Source organism: Atractosteus spatula, chromosome 9 (assembly GCF_055471065.1).
Source record: "Atractosteus spatula isolate fAtrSpa1 chromosome 9, fAtrSpa1.hap1, whole genome shotgun sequence".
Taxonomy (NCBI): Eukaryota; Metazoa; Chordata; class Actinopteri; order Semionotiformes; family Lepisosteidae; genus Atractosteus; species Atractosteus spatula.
The window spans coordinates 14938348-14955616 of record NC_142714.1 but is presented as its reverse complement, the minus strand read 5'-3'; the positions used below and the strand labels follow the sequence as shown (position 1 = coordinate 14955616).

Sequence of the window (17269 nt, the reverse complement as noted above, 5' to 3'; positions counted from 1 at the left end):
CAAAACCAGATCTCATAGAAAAACACAGCAAAAATAACGTGTGTGACAATCTTCCTAATTTCTGTCTCATGGGTATTAATATGTTCTTAACTGCTATTATAAAAACAAATGAAAACAGGCCATCTATTGGTAAAATTGGTCTATTTTTATGTTAACCTATAAAATTAAATATATCAAAATGAGAAATAACAGATCCGCTAAATCAGATAGGCAAAGTGGTGTGAGATCGAAAGGGAGGAGAAGGGGGGCAGAAAGCTCTGAAGCAAACTTTGAAAAGGCCACACCTTTGGTTTCTGGTGTTTGCCCCTTGTCAAGTAAGAAGAAAGAAAGAATTCGGAAGGAAGACAGATTATGACTATCTATAAACCATTCGACAGAGACAGAGCTGGTGATAATGAGTGGGATGTGTCTGTCAGTTTTGGCTGCTCACACAAGCATAGGGCTGAAGTTAAACAGAAACTCTGGGTATGTTTTTCTAAAACAGTATTAGCATGACCCTGGCCAGCAGGAGTTCATCTGAAGTTCAGGACAGATGTTTGCCAGTAGTTTGCACTGCAGGAAAGCAAAATTGCTTCCGGATTCACCCCTCTCTCCTCTTCCACCATTAGCTTTGGCCTGCACCGTGGCATAAAGTTACAATGTCTGTAGGGAAGCAGTCTTTAAGCAGGATGCCACGTTCACGATGACAATCCAGCTCTTCTATGAATCCATGCCAGTAGATAACTAATCCAGGACCAAACCTGCAAGACAAAGAAAGCTTTTAAAATTCTCCTAGAGTAGGCAGGGCTGGGCCAAGTCAGTATTGGAATTGGAGACTGTATAAAAAAATCAGGTTGCTTGGGTGTCACTCTGCTCTGGATCAGAATTTCCAAACCAAAGACCCATTAAGGTGACAGGAGAGATAAAACTGTAGAGTGTTCTCTCATTCTTATGAGATGTTAAGCCTAGACCCTAACTATTTTGCCATTGACTGTTTCACTGCTCGTTAGACTTACAGGTGTTAACCCTGCTTTCCTAGCTCAACTCCACTCTGGGCTTGCACAATCTGGGGAGCCTCAGGTTTTGCCTTAATTCAACCAGTGAAGTAAGTTCTATCACTTCTCCACCTGATCTGCTATACAGGGTGCCAGCTGGTGCATAGTTTCTGCTGTCACCCAGGTAGGAGACAGACTTCAGTAGTAGATGAAGTGGGCCCCCTCTTACGTAAAGCCCTTTAGGATCCTTCAGAATTAAAAGAACGTAGATTAAAATAATTTGTTTACTTAGTTTTTTATCTTTGTTTGTCCTCCAGGAAGTATGACAGCTGAATAAGACATATCATCAGATAAGTAAATGAGATGTAATCCATAGGACATTACTTAACAATGTTTTGTTATTTTAAAAAAAATAATTGTGGTTTTACTAAAGGTTCATGTTTTGCATAAGCATAAGTATTAGGACATGTTGGAAATTTCTTTGTAAAAGTGTTTTCTGGGATGAATCAAGGTACACAGACTGGGACAAACTTGAAGTCTCAGGTAGAGTCTATTGAAGGTCCAAGCAACATGTAAATTTTTCATCCAAGTCTCCAAACCGAGTGGAATTCTGAACATACCACAAAAACAGCACAACCAGAAGGCTTTTTCACCTGATCATTTTTTCCTTCATTATACCACTGTAATTTCACAACAGTTCATATATTTCATATGGGCTTGTCAGATACAGATGGCTTAAAGGAGATACATCTTTTCAGTCTAGAACAAAGTAGACTGAAAGAAGATTTGATCCAAATATGCCAAACCCCAAAGGGATGTAGTTAACCTAAGGCTCTATTTCGTACTCAGTACTAAAACAAGGGCATGGGGTTACAATTGGAAACTAAAAGGCAATTAAGAATGCAGAACAGGAAATGCTTCTTTATACAAAAAGTGGCAGGAGTTTGGAACAGGCTACCAAGCCTCTGGACTCTTGCAAGACACAGCTGGCCGATATTTTGGATTCACTCAGCAACTCAATGACTTAAAGAGCAAGATGGCGCAGATTGCATTCTCTCATTTGTTATGTTCTTATATCTTTATTTTGTTTACATCCTACACGGATTTGGAGGTAGAAAAGACAAGAATTAGGAACCACACAGCAAGTGGTATCAGAGAATACAACTCCAATTAAATGTTCAACACTAAACGTTCTCATTAACACTATAAATAATACATTCTACTTTTTAAGCAGGCGATTATCTGTTTAGGGAATTATTTGTGAGAAATGAATCACAGAAATGTGTCATTTAAAAGATTGGGCCCAGCACTTAAGCTTGTTCTATTTTTCTTGAAGAATGGACTACAGTGAATATTTTGCTAGTGAGCTATAATACAGAAGGTACAGCTGTCTAATTTGCACTGACACTTAAAGTACACTGACTCTGCATTGACTGCAATGTTATTTGCTTTAGCACTATAAATAACATAACACGCCAACTCTCAGGAACTGGGAATGAAAAGGAAAGCCCAGACAGCCAAGTTAAAGTGAACATATCTACTCAGTAGTATTTGTATAGCATGCTTTGAATTTCAAGGCTCACATCATACGTCTTGAAAAATGGGTGATGTTAACCTTTTAAGAAACACCCTAGCAATTAAACAGGTTATTGTAAGAAAAGTAACTTTGCCAGGTTGCTTTCTGTCATCTAATAATCCATGTTAAAAACAGTGACACTAGACTATCCTCCTGTGAAATGCCATTCACATGTTTTTATACTTCAAATCTGATATAGTAAATAAGCCTTTCAGAAGATTTTCTTAAAAAATAAAAATAACTGTCTCAACAATGTGATACAGTGTCCTTAGACAATAAATAGCATGGTTAAGTCCCACCAGACATTCTCAGGAAATAGCCCTGTGTACTATATAATCCATCAGGAAGTTCAGACTTTTAAACCGAGTTCATAAAAAAGCAGTGACAATCAAATAAAAAAAAGGATAAGCGTCATGATATGTTTTGCACACCAGCCTCATGAATACCTACTGAGACTACTTAATTAAACAACATCTTAACCAGTGGTGTCCCTCTGCAAGACAATCTTACCAAAAACATAAATTACAAACCCCACAGTAATAAAACAACAAAACGTCTTCTTTCAGCTGAGAATACAAAGTGGTACATACAACTGCATGTCTGCCTTACATTTTACAATAAATGATTTACAGTGCTGTATGTCTCAGCACACAAGCCAAAACTAACAGCCCAGAGAAGGCTGACAGATGCACAGCAAGTTCACTCTAAAGTCACACATAGCTGAACGGAATATTTTAAAAAAATATCTGAGGTTTTTCTTTTAGGTTCTCATACTTGAACACACAACTGGATCTACCACTATACTTTTTATGGAAATGTTATGAAAACAAAATCTAAACATTTACATAAGATATCTTTGGAGATTGTTTGAGCTCTGCTTTTTTATTTTTTTACATTGTGGATGAATGTGTAATACAAAAAGTAAGAGAGAGACTTTCCTTACCAAAGGCCATAAAATATAAATCTACAGTAAAACAATACTTGATAATGGACATGGTGATAGTCATATAGAGGTCTGAGCTGTGAGCTGACACCTGACATAAATACAAATTCAACTATTACATTAAAAGTACCAAAATAAAAGAATTCAGGTTTCATCTCCCTTTCAATAACTTTGTCAAAATAAAAACACAAGAAAAGTAAGAATGGGAAAAGAACATTCAAAACATCCAGTTATTTTTTTAATAAAAAAACAATACATCAGCTTCAACACCATGGCATATTCCAAACTCCTATAACTCCTTGTTTATAGAAGTGCAACTTGTTCTTGGATTTAAATGCCCTTGCCCACAGTTTCTTCTCATGTCCTTTGGTTCATGTTTTACTCTTGATTCTAAGAAGTCTGCTGAATACTTGCATCAAGTATCCTTGTAGACGTCTTGTTCAGTTCTTATAGTAAGTCAGCGTAGGACATGCTATTAAGAATAATAAAATATACTACATGTGCTATGTGAGAACAAAATACTGCAGCTAAGGAGAGCGCTCAGAAGAAAACACTGTTACCAGAATAAAGAATGTTGATACTATGAATAAAAATATTTGAGCATTCATGTGTTGGGTGTCTTTAGTATTTCCTAGACAAACAATTCTGAAAAGCTTGATGTTTTGGTTGATTTTAAGGATAATGTGTGGGGGGAAATAACAACACAACCTTATTTTTCAAACTGAAACACGATTAGATTAAAGGCAGCATATTGACTCGAAAACACGTAAGGTACAGTATGTTGGATGTTATCGCAATAGGGTTCCAAAATATACACTCATTAAATGTAATAAGTACTTGCCTTCTTTTTTTTTAAGCAGGTGCCTGGTGGTTACACGGCAGCTTAATGATAGCACATCACTTAAAAACAAAACAAAAAGTAGGTATTTTGATAGTAAGCTGCTATTAGGTCTCCCTCACCCACACATAGTCGCAGCATAATTAAATTACAAATTACAGGTCTGACAAGTGTCGCCTATCCTGGTAACGGTCCCTCTCATAAAGTTTTCTTAAGTAGTATACTTTTTTCCACTATTTCATGAAGTAATGACATCTTCATGTGAAGCAAGACTGAGTTACACACATACACTTTTATAAGTACTTGCCATTAGAGAAAAATGTAAGTGGTCCACTTGCATTTTTGGATCACTTGGAAGTACAAATTCCTTAAATTTAAGGCTTTAACATACGGCAAGTACCCTTTCACTGTGTTTAAATAGATTTTGGTTTTCTCAGATTAATTCAGGAGAGTATCCCGAATCTTTCAAATTTGGTTTTCAAACACCACATTACCTAGCAGGATCTGTACAGCGTTTCTAGACAGGTGCTTTAATAAACAAAAATGCAAAAAATAATATTTGTTTGCAATGAACTGAATTAAAAAAAAATCTCCTAGTCTTTTTTGCAAGAAGTTGAAAAATACTTGCACGTTCACTAAAGTCTGGGTCTAAAATCTCATAAACCCAGTATAAGTAAATAACAGCTGTCCAAGGTGTGTTTAAACATTCTTTACTGAATTTTTATATTAAGTTTGACAAATGACAGCAAAATCACACCTACTAAAAATGTAAACTTAGTAAAGCAAGGCATCATTTTATACGATTGGAAATGCGATTTTGTATTTGTATGGTAGAGGTTAAAATGGTTTCTTGACTTTACATTAAAACAAAAGATTAAAGTGCTGCACCAAAGCATAAAGGGATTTATTTTCAACTCATTAAACTAGTAAGAGTAATACCATCTATTAAAAAAGACAAGTAAGACAACATATGAAAATATTAGTCTATGATATGCTTCCCTTCACTAATGGTATTAGTTTGTTAAAATTAGTACTACATTAGATGACTCTAACCCTCTTATGTTTCTTTGAAGGACTCTGATAAAGGGCTCATTGTTCAATTTGTTATATATCAGAAAAAAGGGGAGCTCTTATAAACATTTGTTGCTTGTAGATTTCTTTTATTTTCTTCAAACTGTTTCTTATCCTGGGTGACAAAAATGTGAGACACACCACTGAGAGGTTAGGCTGGGGTCCTAGCACTCAAGGCTCTGGTCAGCTAATGCTACAATTAGGTGATTAATAGGTGTTTATTTTTAGGGTTTGAACTAGAAACATGTCTCATGGCCAGTGCAAGATGATATCTTGAAAAATCTGCAAGTGTCTTGCACGCTCCGCAAGCCTTTTCTTCTTTGCTCCTGGGGATCTGGCCACAGTTCTTGGCATGCTTATAAAAAGTGCCAAAAAAAAGGATCACAAACAGGATATTTAGAAACTGATTCCACTAAAGGATACAAAAAGGGCAGCTACAGTCTGACAGGATAGGCCAAGAAACAACAGACCATAAACAAGCACATGTCAAGATCTGCTTTTTCATAAATAATACAAAAAAACAAGGAATACAGATTTTTCCAAGCAGCCAGTTATTAAAGTCACAACTGCTAATAATAGGTCCATCCTGAGGTTTTTTTCCCACTAAAAAACCCATTAGGAAAGTAAAATATAAAAACAGTTGAGAAATTACTGATAATCTTCAAACAATGAAGTCACTTGTATAATCACTACCATTACAACACAAAATATGTAAATTAAGATAAAAATGTTTTGCCGTGAATAATTCTTTCGGATATTATTTCCTTTGCGTCAATGAGATATTAAAACACTAAGCAAAGTAGTGATGTACTTAAGCTTCTCCCTGAATCCGTGTGGTGCATGAAATTTACTAGTAGCTAAGAACAACAGTAAGACTTGTAAGATTAAAGGAAAAAACAGTTTGCTGAATGTATCTTCACAAGGAATATTTTGTTTGTCCTACTTAAGTTTTTCAGTATTTACCACAAGTAAGTGGTTGCTGTTAATCAGTGCTGAAAATAATGTTTGTTAAGCAGTGATAAATTTCACATTTAATTTAAATGCTGACTGGACTGCCCCCTTCCCCCCCAAGATAAACTCCTTACTTCTTCAGATTCCTTGATGCTGAAACAAAACCTGTTAGATATCCCTAATAAAATTAAATAAAACAATCACTTGAAAAAAGGCTGCATACACACCACCTCCAAAGCATGAAACCAAGTTCTAGTTTAGAACCAACCTCAATTGTTTAATTGACACGTCTTTTGAACCTGTTCAGCATTCAACCCTACACATTCAATAACATCATATGCAAATTTTGGCTTATTAGACATATGGTGATACTCTTTAAATTAGTAGGTGTTAGTTCACCCCAAGCTGCAGCATGAGCTATACATGATTATAGTTCTGAAATGGTTTTGCCAGAATGCAACACCTATCATGAACATTCTTCAAATTTCTGACAAGAGGGCCACTCATAAAAACATACCGGTTAATGGGAAGGAGCATTATTCCTCAATAAAGTGAATTTTGGGCCAACAGATGCAGCATTCTGTGAAACAACATTAACTCCTTATGGTACATCAGATGCTGAAGACAACACAATCTTTGAAGAAGATACCTCCTCTCCACACCATTACTCAGACACCAAACTAGACCAACAGAGGACAATTGACGGACATCATATGATACTTGACATATCCAATAATTGCTAATGGTCTGGCAAACAGTCGCATACTATGATGTAGATCCAATTTTGTGCATCAACTTCCTGATGGTCTTGTCAAAACAAACATCTAGGGATTACCATGAGGTCCTGATACAAATCTGCACTATGTCCAGTGCTGGGATTACAACATGCCAAACATCTAGGGCTGTACTCTTGACACCTTCTTGACAACTGTGGTTCCTGTCTAAAAATACCACCAGATTTTCTCAAATTCTAGCAAACCTTTTGATAAGCAATAGTTCTTTCAGAAACAAGAAAAGGTTTACTCCATGCTGAAAAGAGAAGAAGAGAAACAACATTTTAGCTGTGGAGCTTTCTTCGGGTGACACACATGGAATAAATCTTTACTGTTCCTGCTGACGCAGCTACCTACTTGAACTACTTCAATACTTCTTTTATATCTGCTGGTGAAAACTATTTTTTATCACAGTAACTAAAGTTTTGATACTGGATTTTGCAAAAGAATTTGTTGCAAAATAAGGTCTATACATAATACTCTTAAACTAAGACCTCACAACACTTTATCCTCAGACATCTGAGCATTACATCCTTCAGAGGTGTAAAGGTTTGAGTAATTCTAAACCATATATTTGACCAAATGTATAACAAACATATTATTGTAAATTAAATATTAAAATAGTCATACACAACATAATGTAATGTACATAATAATAATAAAGTATATTGTTTTACAATCCTCACACGATGCAACATGATTTATGAAAGATGTTTTCAAGTCCTGAAGCCTTAATACAGAAGGTCTGCATTTAAGAAAACATATGCTAATAGGTTTAGAGGTAAACAAGTAGCTCTTAGACTAATTTAGAAATGAGCCATAGTCCAACGCTCCTCAGGATGATAAATAGCCATCTCTCAAAGTAATCTTCAAAATAGCTAAGTGTTGGTGAAGCAGACCTTGGGAAGGGTCCAGGCTGACAGGATGTTGGTGTCGAGGGGATACAAGGTTCTTTGCCCTGTTATTGTGATCTACCAGCAGCCTTTCCAATAATTACTGAATCTCGAGGGACAAAACCAAATCCTCATAAACTGCCTACAATTTCTCTTTGCTTTACCTTGGTGAAACCTACACTAATCCCGTCTTTAACCCTGTCTGCCAATATGTTTTCAATTTGTTACAAGTCCTTTCTAACCCTGTCTTTAATCAACAACAGTTTTTACTGTAATATAATATAGCCCATGAGCTTCAGTAGTGATGTATCTAGTATTTCATACACTCAAAGAATGCAGCACTAAATGCACACAATTCAAAATACACAAACAACTAGGTAAGTTTCAAAATCTTTATGTACATGTTTGTATTTCTAGATTAGGACAAGGTGTACAACTGCAACAGAGACTGGCATTTGTGGGGCCAGAATTTTATAAATAAAAATCCATGCATTTCAGATGGCAAAAACACTGACTTGTTATTTGAGTCTGCTTTTATATCCTATGAAAAGACGATACATTATGATAATGAAGTTAAAAGGCAAGAAAAAATTTGGTACACAATACAAGTCCCCATATTTCAAAATTATTGATAAAAATATAAGATCAAATGCAATGTTCTGATTATTTATTGTCTGAAAGTGCTACTAGGATTTTTGAAGGTAGTAGGAACTATTGCTTTCACTGAAAAACACAGGACTGGAAACCATCCAAGTCACTACATTTCAAAGTACACTGGTGTTACAATCACTAAATCAAGATGTCAACGCAGCATACACTGCACTTTTGCTTGTAATCATATTGGTTACATCTATTCAAAGTACTTACCATATTGTTACGCCCTCTGCATCATTCCTTAACAAAAAATATATACTAAAAAAGGAATGGAGCATTTTGTAAAACTTCACTTAATTTTGAGAAATACATCTATTACTCTGCCATTTTAGATCTTCATGAACCATATGGTGGAAGCAGAAAATATAATTTACCACACAGACTTATGATTCAATGCTTAAATACGATCCTTTTAAGCATGTTTACTTAAGTCCACTACTTTAACAGGCTCTATGCTATACTTTGCTGGAAAACAGAATCTGCTTACTCTGCAATTTATTTTCACTCCTAAAGGTAATTTTAGCTTCAGGGAAGTGAATACATATCCATATCATGAAGTCATTCACAGAAGCCAAGTAGTTATACATCTGCTACTATAACATCAGTATGCGATTATGATTGGCAGTCTAATTAAATCTAAGCATTTAAATATTTTCCTACCAGTTACGTGTATGATTTTTGTAATGTGCCAAACTATTTTGTGAGAGAAAAAAATGTATTTTAAATAATACTAATGATATTCAGATATAATGTGGTTCAGTTCTGCCATCAAGGTCAATTACAAGTACAAAATGCCATGATTTCAAAAGCTGAAAATATCTTGCATTTCACCTATGACACCTTTAATCAGTTTTTTCTTAGGTAATCATTTTCAACACCTAGAGACTAACGTTTAGAAAAAACACAAAAAACAAACAAAATCCTTTTTAATGATTTCGGTTTCAAACTGCTTTAAATAATTCACAGTTGTGAAGTTTAAAAAGCCATGCCGCATTGTAGCATGAACTGTGCTGATAAATGTGGGGCTCATCGAATCAAAGCGCAGGGGAAAATACATTCCATCAGCTGACTGGCCTGACCCAGACTTTCCTGTATTTCACAGGGGTAAACCTGGAAAAAGAAATCAACTCCCACTGCTTCAAACAGTCAGGACCTTGTGCGTGCCAGGCTGGCATTCGAGATAAACAAACGAGCAAGAGTGCTCACACAAATCAATAACATGTGAACTTTACAAAGACGAGCCAGAGCCTGCAACTTTCGAAAGCAATGAGATCAGCTGTACAACAGTGCCCCGGGATATTTGAACAACTGTGGTTTGATACCATCAGCTATCACGGACATGGCCAATCTTTTTTGGATGATCTTTGGCAAATTAAATTTCATTGTAGTTTTTAAAATTTGTTACAAAAACAGAAGGTCCTTTAGCTATTTCAAGGGTGATTGAGCCAGGGGAGGAGAAACCTTGTAGGTTCTGTGTCACTTAAAAGAAGGTTAGGATTTGCACAAGCATCGTGAGCCCAAACAAAACTAATTAGTGAGTGGATCAAATTGGAAGCTAAATAGTCCAAAATGTAATAAAGGAATCACTGCGTGACACCTAGGTCACTGAAACTGAAAACAGTATTCCTGCGGCAATCTGGTATTGATTTTTGCTTGTTTTGTACAAAGGGGAGCCTTTATGAGTTGTCAAACTGACAATTTAACCCCTTTTCACAAAACAAACAGAAGATCTCCTCCCTGACAGCACTCATCTGCTGTGAAAATGACATTCCAAAGTGCCTGACAATATGTTTAGATCAAGATGGGCTTATTGATATGCAACAGCCACCCACATTAGTCACACATTCCCAAGAAGGTATGTTACTGAGTCCCAAATTATGCTCTAGCTTATAGTACTGTTTGCTGCATGGTATATTATAGGAATCTCCCCATAGAGAAACAAAAAAACATTCTTTGTATGCAGCTGTTGCAGTGTTTGTAACAAAGAAGAGAAACTTGTATGGAATGCAGGTAATCTTGCTAATTCTTTATGGATCTTTTTGTTAACATGGGTTAAATTTTATATGCTGCACTGGCAACAGATAAATTGTGTATTTTTAATAGTTCAGACAATACAACACAGTACAGTACTAACAAATCACTCGAATATTTTGGAAATATACCTGAAATATCTAGCTAAAGCACACTATTTCAATTTAATTCATTTAATTTCTGTAGAATGGATTAAGTCCAGTCCTAAGATTATAGTATATAAGGATAATTATATTAAAATCTATTAAGATCACAATAAATTATAATAAATTGTTTATTTCTTTTCTAGATTTCTCATTTCTACATTAGCCAAAGAAATAACCAGAGAAATAGATAATTTAGTTCACGTGCTGTTCAAATTGATTTGTTGTTTGATAAAGGCTTGTAAATCTGAGCCACTGTAACTGACCTACTGCTTTTGAGATTGTAAATTTGTGCAAATGATACTATTACATTTTCCTCCGTATATCAAATAGCTTGTGAGGTGTACATCAGCGATTATAACCTCACTAAATCTATTGACATCCTTTCAGTTTACCACAAATGTCCAATAATCACAATATATTCTCACAGTCTGTGGAGATTCTTCTTGCCAGCAATGTACATTAAAATAAATACAGTTAATAAACACTGGCTAATAATTTGCACAAATGTGCATATTCCTATACTGTTGCCTAGCTTTATCAAAACATATATATTTGGTTTAATTCCTATTGCAAGGTTTCCCCAGCCCTGATACTGGTGACCACAATGTCTACTGGATCTGCTGGTTTTCAATTATTTTTCAATTCAATTCTTAATTCAACTAATACTTTAAATAGGTATTTCTGTTTTCTGCTTGAAGGGAGTTTTCATGTTAATTATACATTTGAAGGTAAATTAAATGTAATAGTTCTCAACATAAAAAACAAAAAGTTCTAATTAGCAAATTCTTTGCTAAATCTGGTGTTTAATTAATAACCAAGAACTCGAAACCCTAATGAAACCCTAAAGACACTGAGGTCACAAAATCTTGAATCCCTGGTTTAACACAATCTAAGAATCTAGCATAAAAAATAATAGAAAAACACTCCTGATTTTAGTATGGAGGACTAAACATATCCTAAAGATCTGAACGATGCTATCCACACAGTATAAAATTACATTTTTTGTTATTTTTAATATATTAGTTAATGTTAGAGAACAATGAGCAACCTTTCCACATTGAATCGCTTAATCAGATAAGAGGATCGTTTGCATTCGGTTTAAACAGAAAAAGCAGAGCAGGGGGAAATGATTACAGTACAAATATAAAGCAATGTGTTTCACTCTACAGGTGTAACAGTTATGTGATGTTTATTTGATCAGGAAGTGTTGTCTTAGCAATTTGTTGCCCGACATCCCTGCTCCTCTATAACCTCAGCCATTACTCCTGCTGTGTAAAACCATGGAAGAGATTAAGAAGGCAATGCTCCCAGTCAGGAGAGGTGAAGAATGGTACTGCAGAGCAAACCTCTAAAAGCTGGGCAGCCATTACCATGTAAGTGACCTATATGGAACTGCTCACCATAGTTCACATATTTATTGTCAGGTTCCAGCCTCTAGCTGTTCTCTGATAGCCCTAAATACTTGACAAACTGAAGCCCTTTCACTTTCCGTTCAAATTGCCTCATCTCTCTGTCAGAACGCCATGGGGGACTCCATTAGTTTTCCAAGTCCTTTCCCCCCACTGACAGTCATTTAGCCGGCTCCTTGTTGTGAAGGCTGTCCATGTCAAATTAGCCAAGGCCCCTATTGTCCTTATTACTGCTCGAAAAGCCATCATGAGTAATGCTACGGGGTCCCTCAGTTGTCACTAGTTGTCAGACAGAAAGGGAGTGTGGTTACATATAGCTGACAGGTAATTTTAATGTCTTCAATTATCCCAATTAGTCTTGTCATAAACAATTCGATAAATGTGCGCCAATGCAAACAGATAAACACACCAAGGTCTTTTGCTATTAATGACAAGAGTAATGAGTAAATCAGCGATATAATGGTCCATTCTTTGTTTCTTTACCAAGCTCAGCTGTGTGCTGGCAGCCCCTACCTGGTCAGCACAAATTGTACTATCTCCTTTCATTAGCTCATCACTTTGTGAGAATTTGAAAGGCCGTGACAAAATTCATTTAAGAAGAGAAAGAGCAGATTGCCTGAAGCAGGTGTTATAAGGGAGATAAAACAAAAGGGTTTTTTTCCTGGCCCTTCAGAATTGCAAAAGGGATTTATAAGAAAACTATTGTGGGTGAAACGTTTTAAAAAGAAATGAATAATGACAAGGATGGTGCATTAAACACCATGAAACTGGATAATGTTAACGGGTCTAAAGAAACAAATATTTTTTCGCTATGACTAAATACTGCTTTAAAACCTGTTGTCTGAATGCTTTATGACAGGATGTGGCATTTGTTTTTAGTTTCTACTGCATAACGTATTTTATCTACGTGAAGTGTCAGCACCATTCATTCCCTTTATAACTTGGCTTTTTATGTATATGTGAGGCTTATGTATTCTGAAACAGCAGAATGCACATTTTCACTATGTAGAAAAATCCCACAAAGTTTTGCATGTTAGCAAAAAACAAAAAAAAGCCATAAAGTCATTATACCAAAGACAACTTCAGCACTTACAATTTAAACACTTAAGCCCACCCAATGAAAACAGCATACTGCTTGTAAACTTTCAGAATAATTTAAAACAAGACTGTGCAATTATAACGTCTGACAAACTAATCAAGAACACTTCAGATTAACAGGCATCAACGCAAGGTGTTGATTTCAAAACTGCCCTCAATATAAGAACAGTTCAGCATCTGACACTTCCCCATTATTTAGCACTACTCTTAAAGCTTTAGGTCTGCCGTGAATTTGGGAACCTGAGATCGTGTGACTGTTCTAAATAATTTGTGAAACATGAAAAACTGTCTGACTGTTAGTTAAGATCTCTCGTGCTCCCTGTCTCTTTTCCTGACCTCAGTCGAAAGTGATGGCTGGAACACCCGTCACTGGGAAGTTGTAATAGGAAATTGCTCTTGGCAACTATTTGTTCAAGCACCAGAATTATTTTTGTGCCAACACTAAGAACCCCATTGGAAAACAGGGCAGGTCTCCCTAATGAGTAATCTATTTCAGTGCAGTCTTGTCTGGGCATGACAGTTTACTGAGAGGCTTGAAAAACTCGTAATTACCAGTGTTACAGGGCAATTAATGCATATTACACTGCACCACTCATGGCGGCAACTGTCATTTTCTCAATAAAAATGAGTACTCTTCAGCTAAAGGTGACATTAATTGGGCCTTTAATGACTATGCAGAGGAGCTGAAGCCAAATATGAACAAAACAGCGATTCTGTGTCTGACTTCAGGATCGAGAAAATTGTACTAAAATGAGATTAATTGCTGTTTAGAAAAAAAAAACTAAAAAGCTATTAAATTGTAGGGCTTGGGCACTGGGGTTGATGGTTGTGATGTTAATCCTTTTCCTCAATGCAGACAAATATCTAAGAATATTTCAAGCCAAAATTATGGATAGATGGTGCAAACATATACTGTATACGTTGTATAATAACACAAAATGTAGATTTATATCCTATATCTTTAATGTCTGTGTATATATGAGTATATAAGTATATACAATTTCTTTGTATACAGACATGCATATAGAAATATATATACACAACAGATATACTGTATTTATAGACATGTACAGTATATGCAATATGTGGAGAGAAAAAAGACTTGCAATAATTACATAAATGTTCATATTACAGAACTACACACGTCAGCAGTAAAGGTAAAAGTTTGTCTCCTTCTAGGGCTGCTTATTAAAACCTGTATGAGTGATTTTAGTATGGAATTGCCATTCATTCCTGACAATCTGTATCAGGAGGTTCCAGATTTACTGGAATAGATCTACAGGAATTGACTGAGAATGAACACTTGCTCATGAACGTTATTATGCCTTTGTGCTGAGCAGGCAATATGAGCCAGTGCACCGTTGGTCAGATGACAAGTGACATATGTGGGAAGAAATCACTCCTCCATAATGTTGAGCAATCAGGCAGATGTTACGATTTCTTCACAGCTCACAGGTCATCTAAATTTCACCACCCAACACAAGACACAGACTGCTACATCTTCCAGCTGGTTCAATGGATAGAAACATGCCAAACACTACCCCAGTCAGAGAAAAGCGATTATCAAGAATGGAAAAACTGAATGTTCAACAGCGGGAACGGTTTAATAGGGATGAGGAGTAATATGCAAGCTGCTTACTGCTCTTTCGCCATATCAAACATATCGCATGCTGTCTGATGGTTCCTTGCAACAAACTGTCTTACTTGTAACAAATTGTCAAGGTTCAGCTTCCACTATCCACTCCAGAGCAAAGAATTTGGCTCTTCTATGTGTGTTCAAGACATGCATGCAGGTTGACTTTTGGCTTTTATCCCCCAAAAGTATCTAGTGCTTAGTGAATTCTTGCAGACTTCTAACGAATTTCAGCTGGCCAGCAATATACTATGCACTTCAAAGACAATTCTTAAGAACATAGCTGTACATAAACTAAGGCTTACAGGGGCCAGTACAGTTTATATATCCAGCAATGTAATTGGAAGCATCACGTGTCTCAGAACATGTCCTTTGATAAATCTCAGGGGGTGTCTTTTTACTTACGATTCTATAAATGTGTAAACATTATCTACACACATTCTATTTATGTGTATATTTCAGATGGATTGGTATTTTTCAGTTTTCTTTCCTACTTTTTAGGCTGTCACCATGCAGATGTAAAAAATTACAGTAGTCTTAAAAGAACTCTGCAATCAGGAGAAGATTAAGTCAAAATTAGAATTGCAAAATACCTTCACTTTCAATGGCAGAAAATTCATAACACCTTTAATATAGTTAAGGAATTAAAAGTGCAAACTTTCCTCCCAACTACCGCAAATCAGGATATAAAATTCCAAAAGAACTACTGCAAATCAGGATATAAAATTCCAAAATTCAGTTTTAACTATGCTATTTAGAACAATTAACAAAGAGGAGCACATCTCATTTTCTATTTAATAAAAAGTAGTGTTTTTATAAGAACATAAAGGCGCTGTCCTTTTTTCTTTACATCACATCAAGAACATGGTTTTATGTTAATTTAATAGGATTAGTTTACACCCATTAATTTAACATTGATCCTTACAGCAGTTGTCTTCATAACTGACATTTGTGTTTTTGCTGTCCACTTACCATGCAGAGCTTTAAGTAAAATTCTAAAAGCAATTTTATACTTCTGTAGTAACATCATATTCAAAGGAAACAGCAGAAATACTTGCAGAAACTCCCCATAAATAAAACAGACTATAAAGCAGCTTGAGATTTTATGAATCATTACATATTTAAATGCATTGCTTCCTATCTTTTGGCCAGAAAAAAACTAAGCATAAACATAAACAGCATTCCTTTAACCTTACACATTGTCATGACTCTCATATCTGTGCTCTGTGTAATACAAACCATTGTAGTACATAAACAAGCTACTGCAACTAGCAAAACACATAGCACTACAACTGAGACTTCTCTTGCTTTGAGAAGTACAGATATGAAGGAAGATTGCCTTCTTAAAATTGTTTGGATAAAACCTGACATGGGATCTATAACGCATGCTGAAACTGATACATTAAATTTGTACAATACTTAAAAAAAGGAAAGTAAAATTACATAGTTACTAAAATGGAATATTAGTACATTCTGAGTCTCAAGTTCACAATTTCTATCAATGCTATCAATCAAGCAATAAAACCATACTTACTAATATAACATCACTATCAACATTATTTATTATGCATACAATATAACTATTAATTTTAGAAAGCTGCTTTCATTGGACCTTTTATAATTTATGCACCTCTGCAATGTTTTGGGGCTCCTGAATGAGCTCTCAATGTGAAACAGCCTTGGAAGCTTAGACAGGTTAGAATTAAATTAACATTTGAAGGATTAAACTTTTATTACATCACAGCTTCCGCCTCTGGTTTACCTTAATTAAAGCTAAAGTACATAAAATACTGTACCCTGATCATGGGCACATAAGCATATTGAGTAATCATCTTATCTGGAAAAGCAAATCTGGATAATGGTTACAGACAAGCTATGACAAAACCACTAAATCTAGGCTGTCAAACATAATTTATAATGTATATTTCTCCCTTTTTTCTGTTAAAACAGTAATTATGAAAACCAAAGCGATATGGGTGAGTGTTTATGGCTTCCCATTAAAAGTCTGGCTCAGAGCACTTTGTGTTTAACTTTAGGTTAAAGAAAATCATGTGGAGATCTCTGTGCGATGGCCTGGTGACTTTATATCCTCTTGTCAAACCTCTGCAGTTTTATTTGTAGTGATACATGCAGGAGAAGGTTGGAGGTTAAAGTTGATAGGAGGGCCAACAGGAAAATCAACCAAACACTTTCAGAAGATTACAGCGTTTAGCATATTAGGACCTTTCGGCAGTTTTCTCTAACTTTGAAAGTCTATTTTTCATGCACTGAAGCAAGCT

The 17269-nt window shown here is 35.5% G+C and overlaps 1 protein-coding gene across 1 annotated transcript in view; it reads right to left on the bottom strand.

The window, feature by feature from the left end:
* Positions 1-226: 226 nt before the first annotated feature.
* cdin1 (CDAN1 interacting nuclease 1) overlaps positions 227-17269 on the bottom strand; it is a 67468-nt gene continuing 50425 nt past the window's right edge. The window contains exon 11 of the mRNA XM_088925626.1: positions 227-740. Within this exon, the coding sequence (XP_088781752.1) occupies positions 605-740 (136 nt within the window). The 3' untranslated portion in view covers positions 227-604. The remainder of the gene's footprint in view (positions 741-17269) is intronic.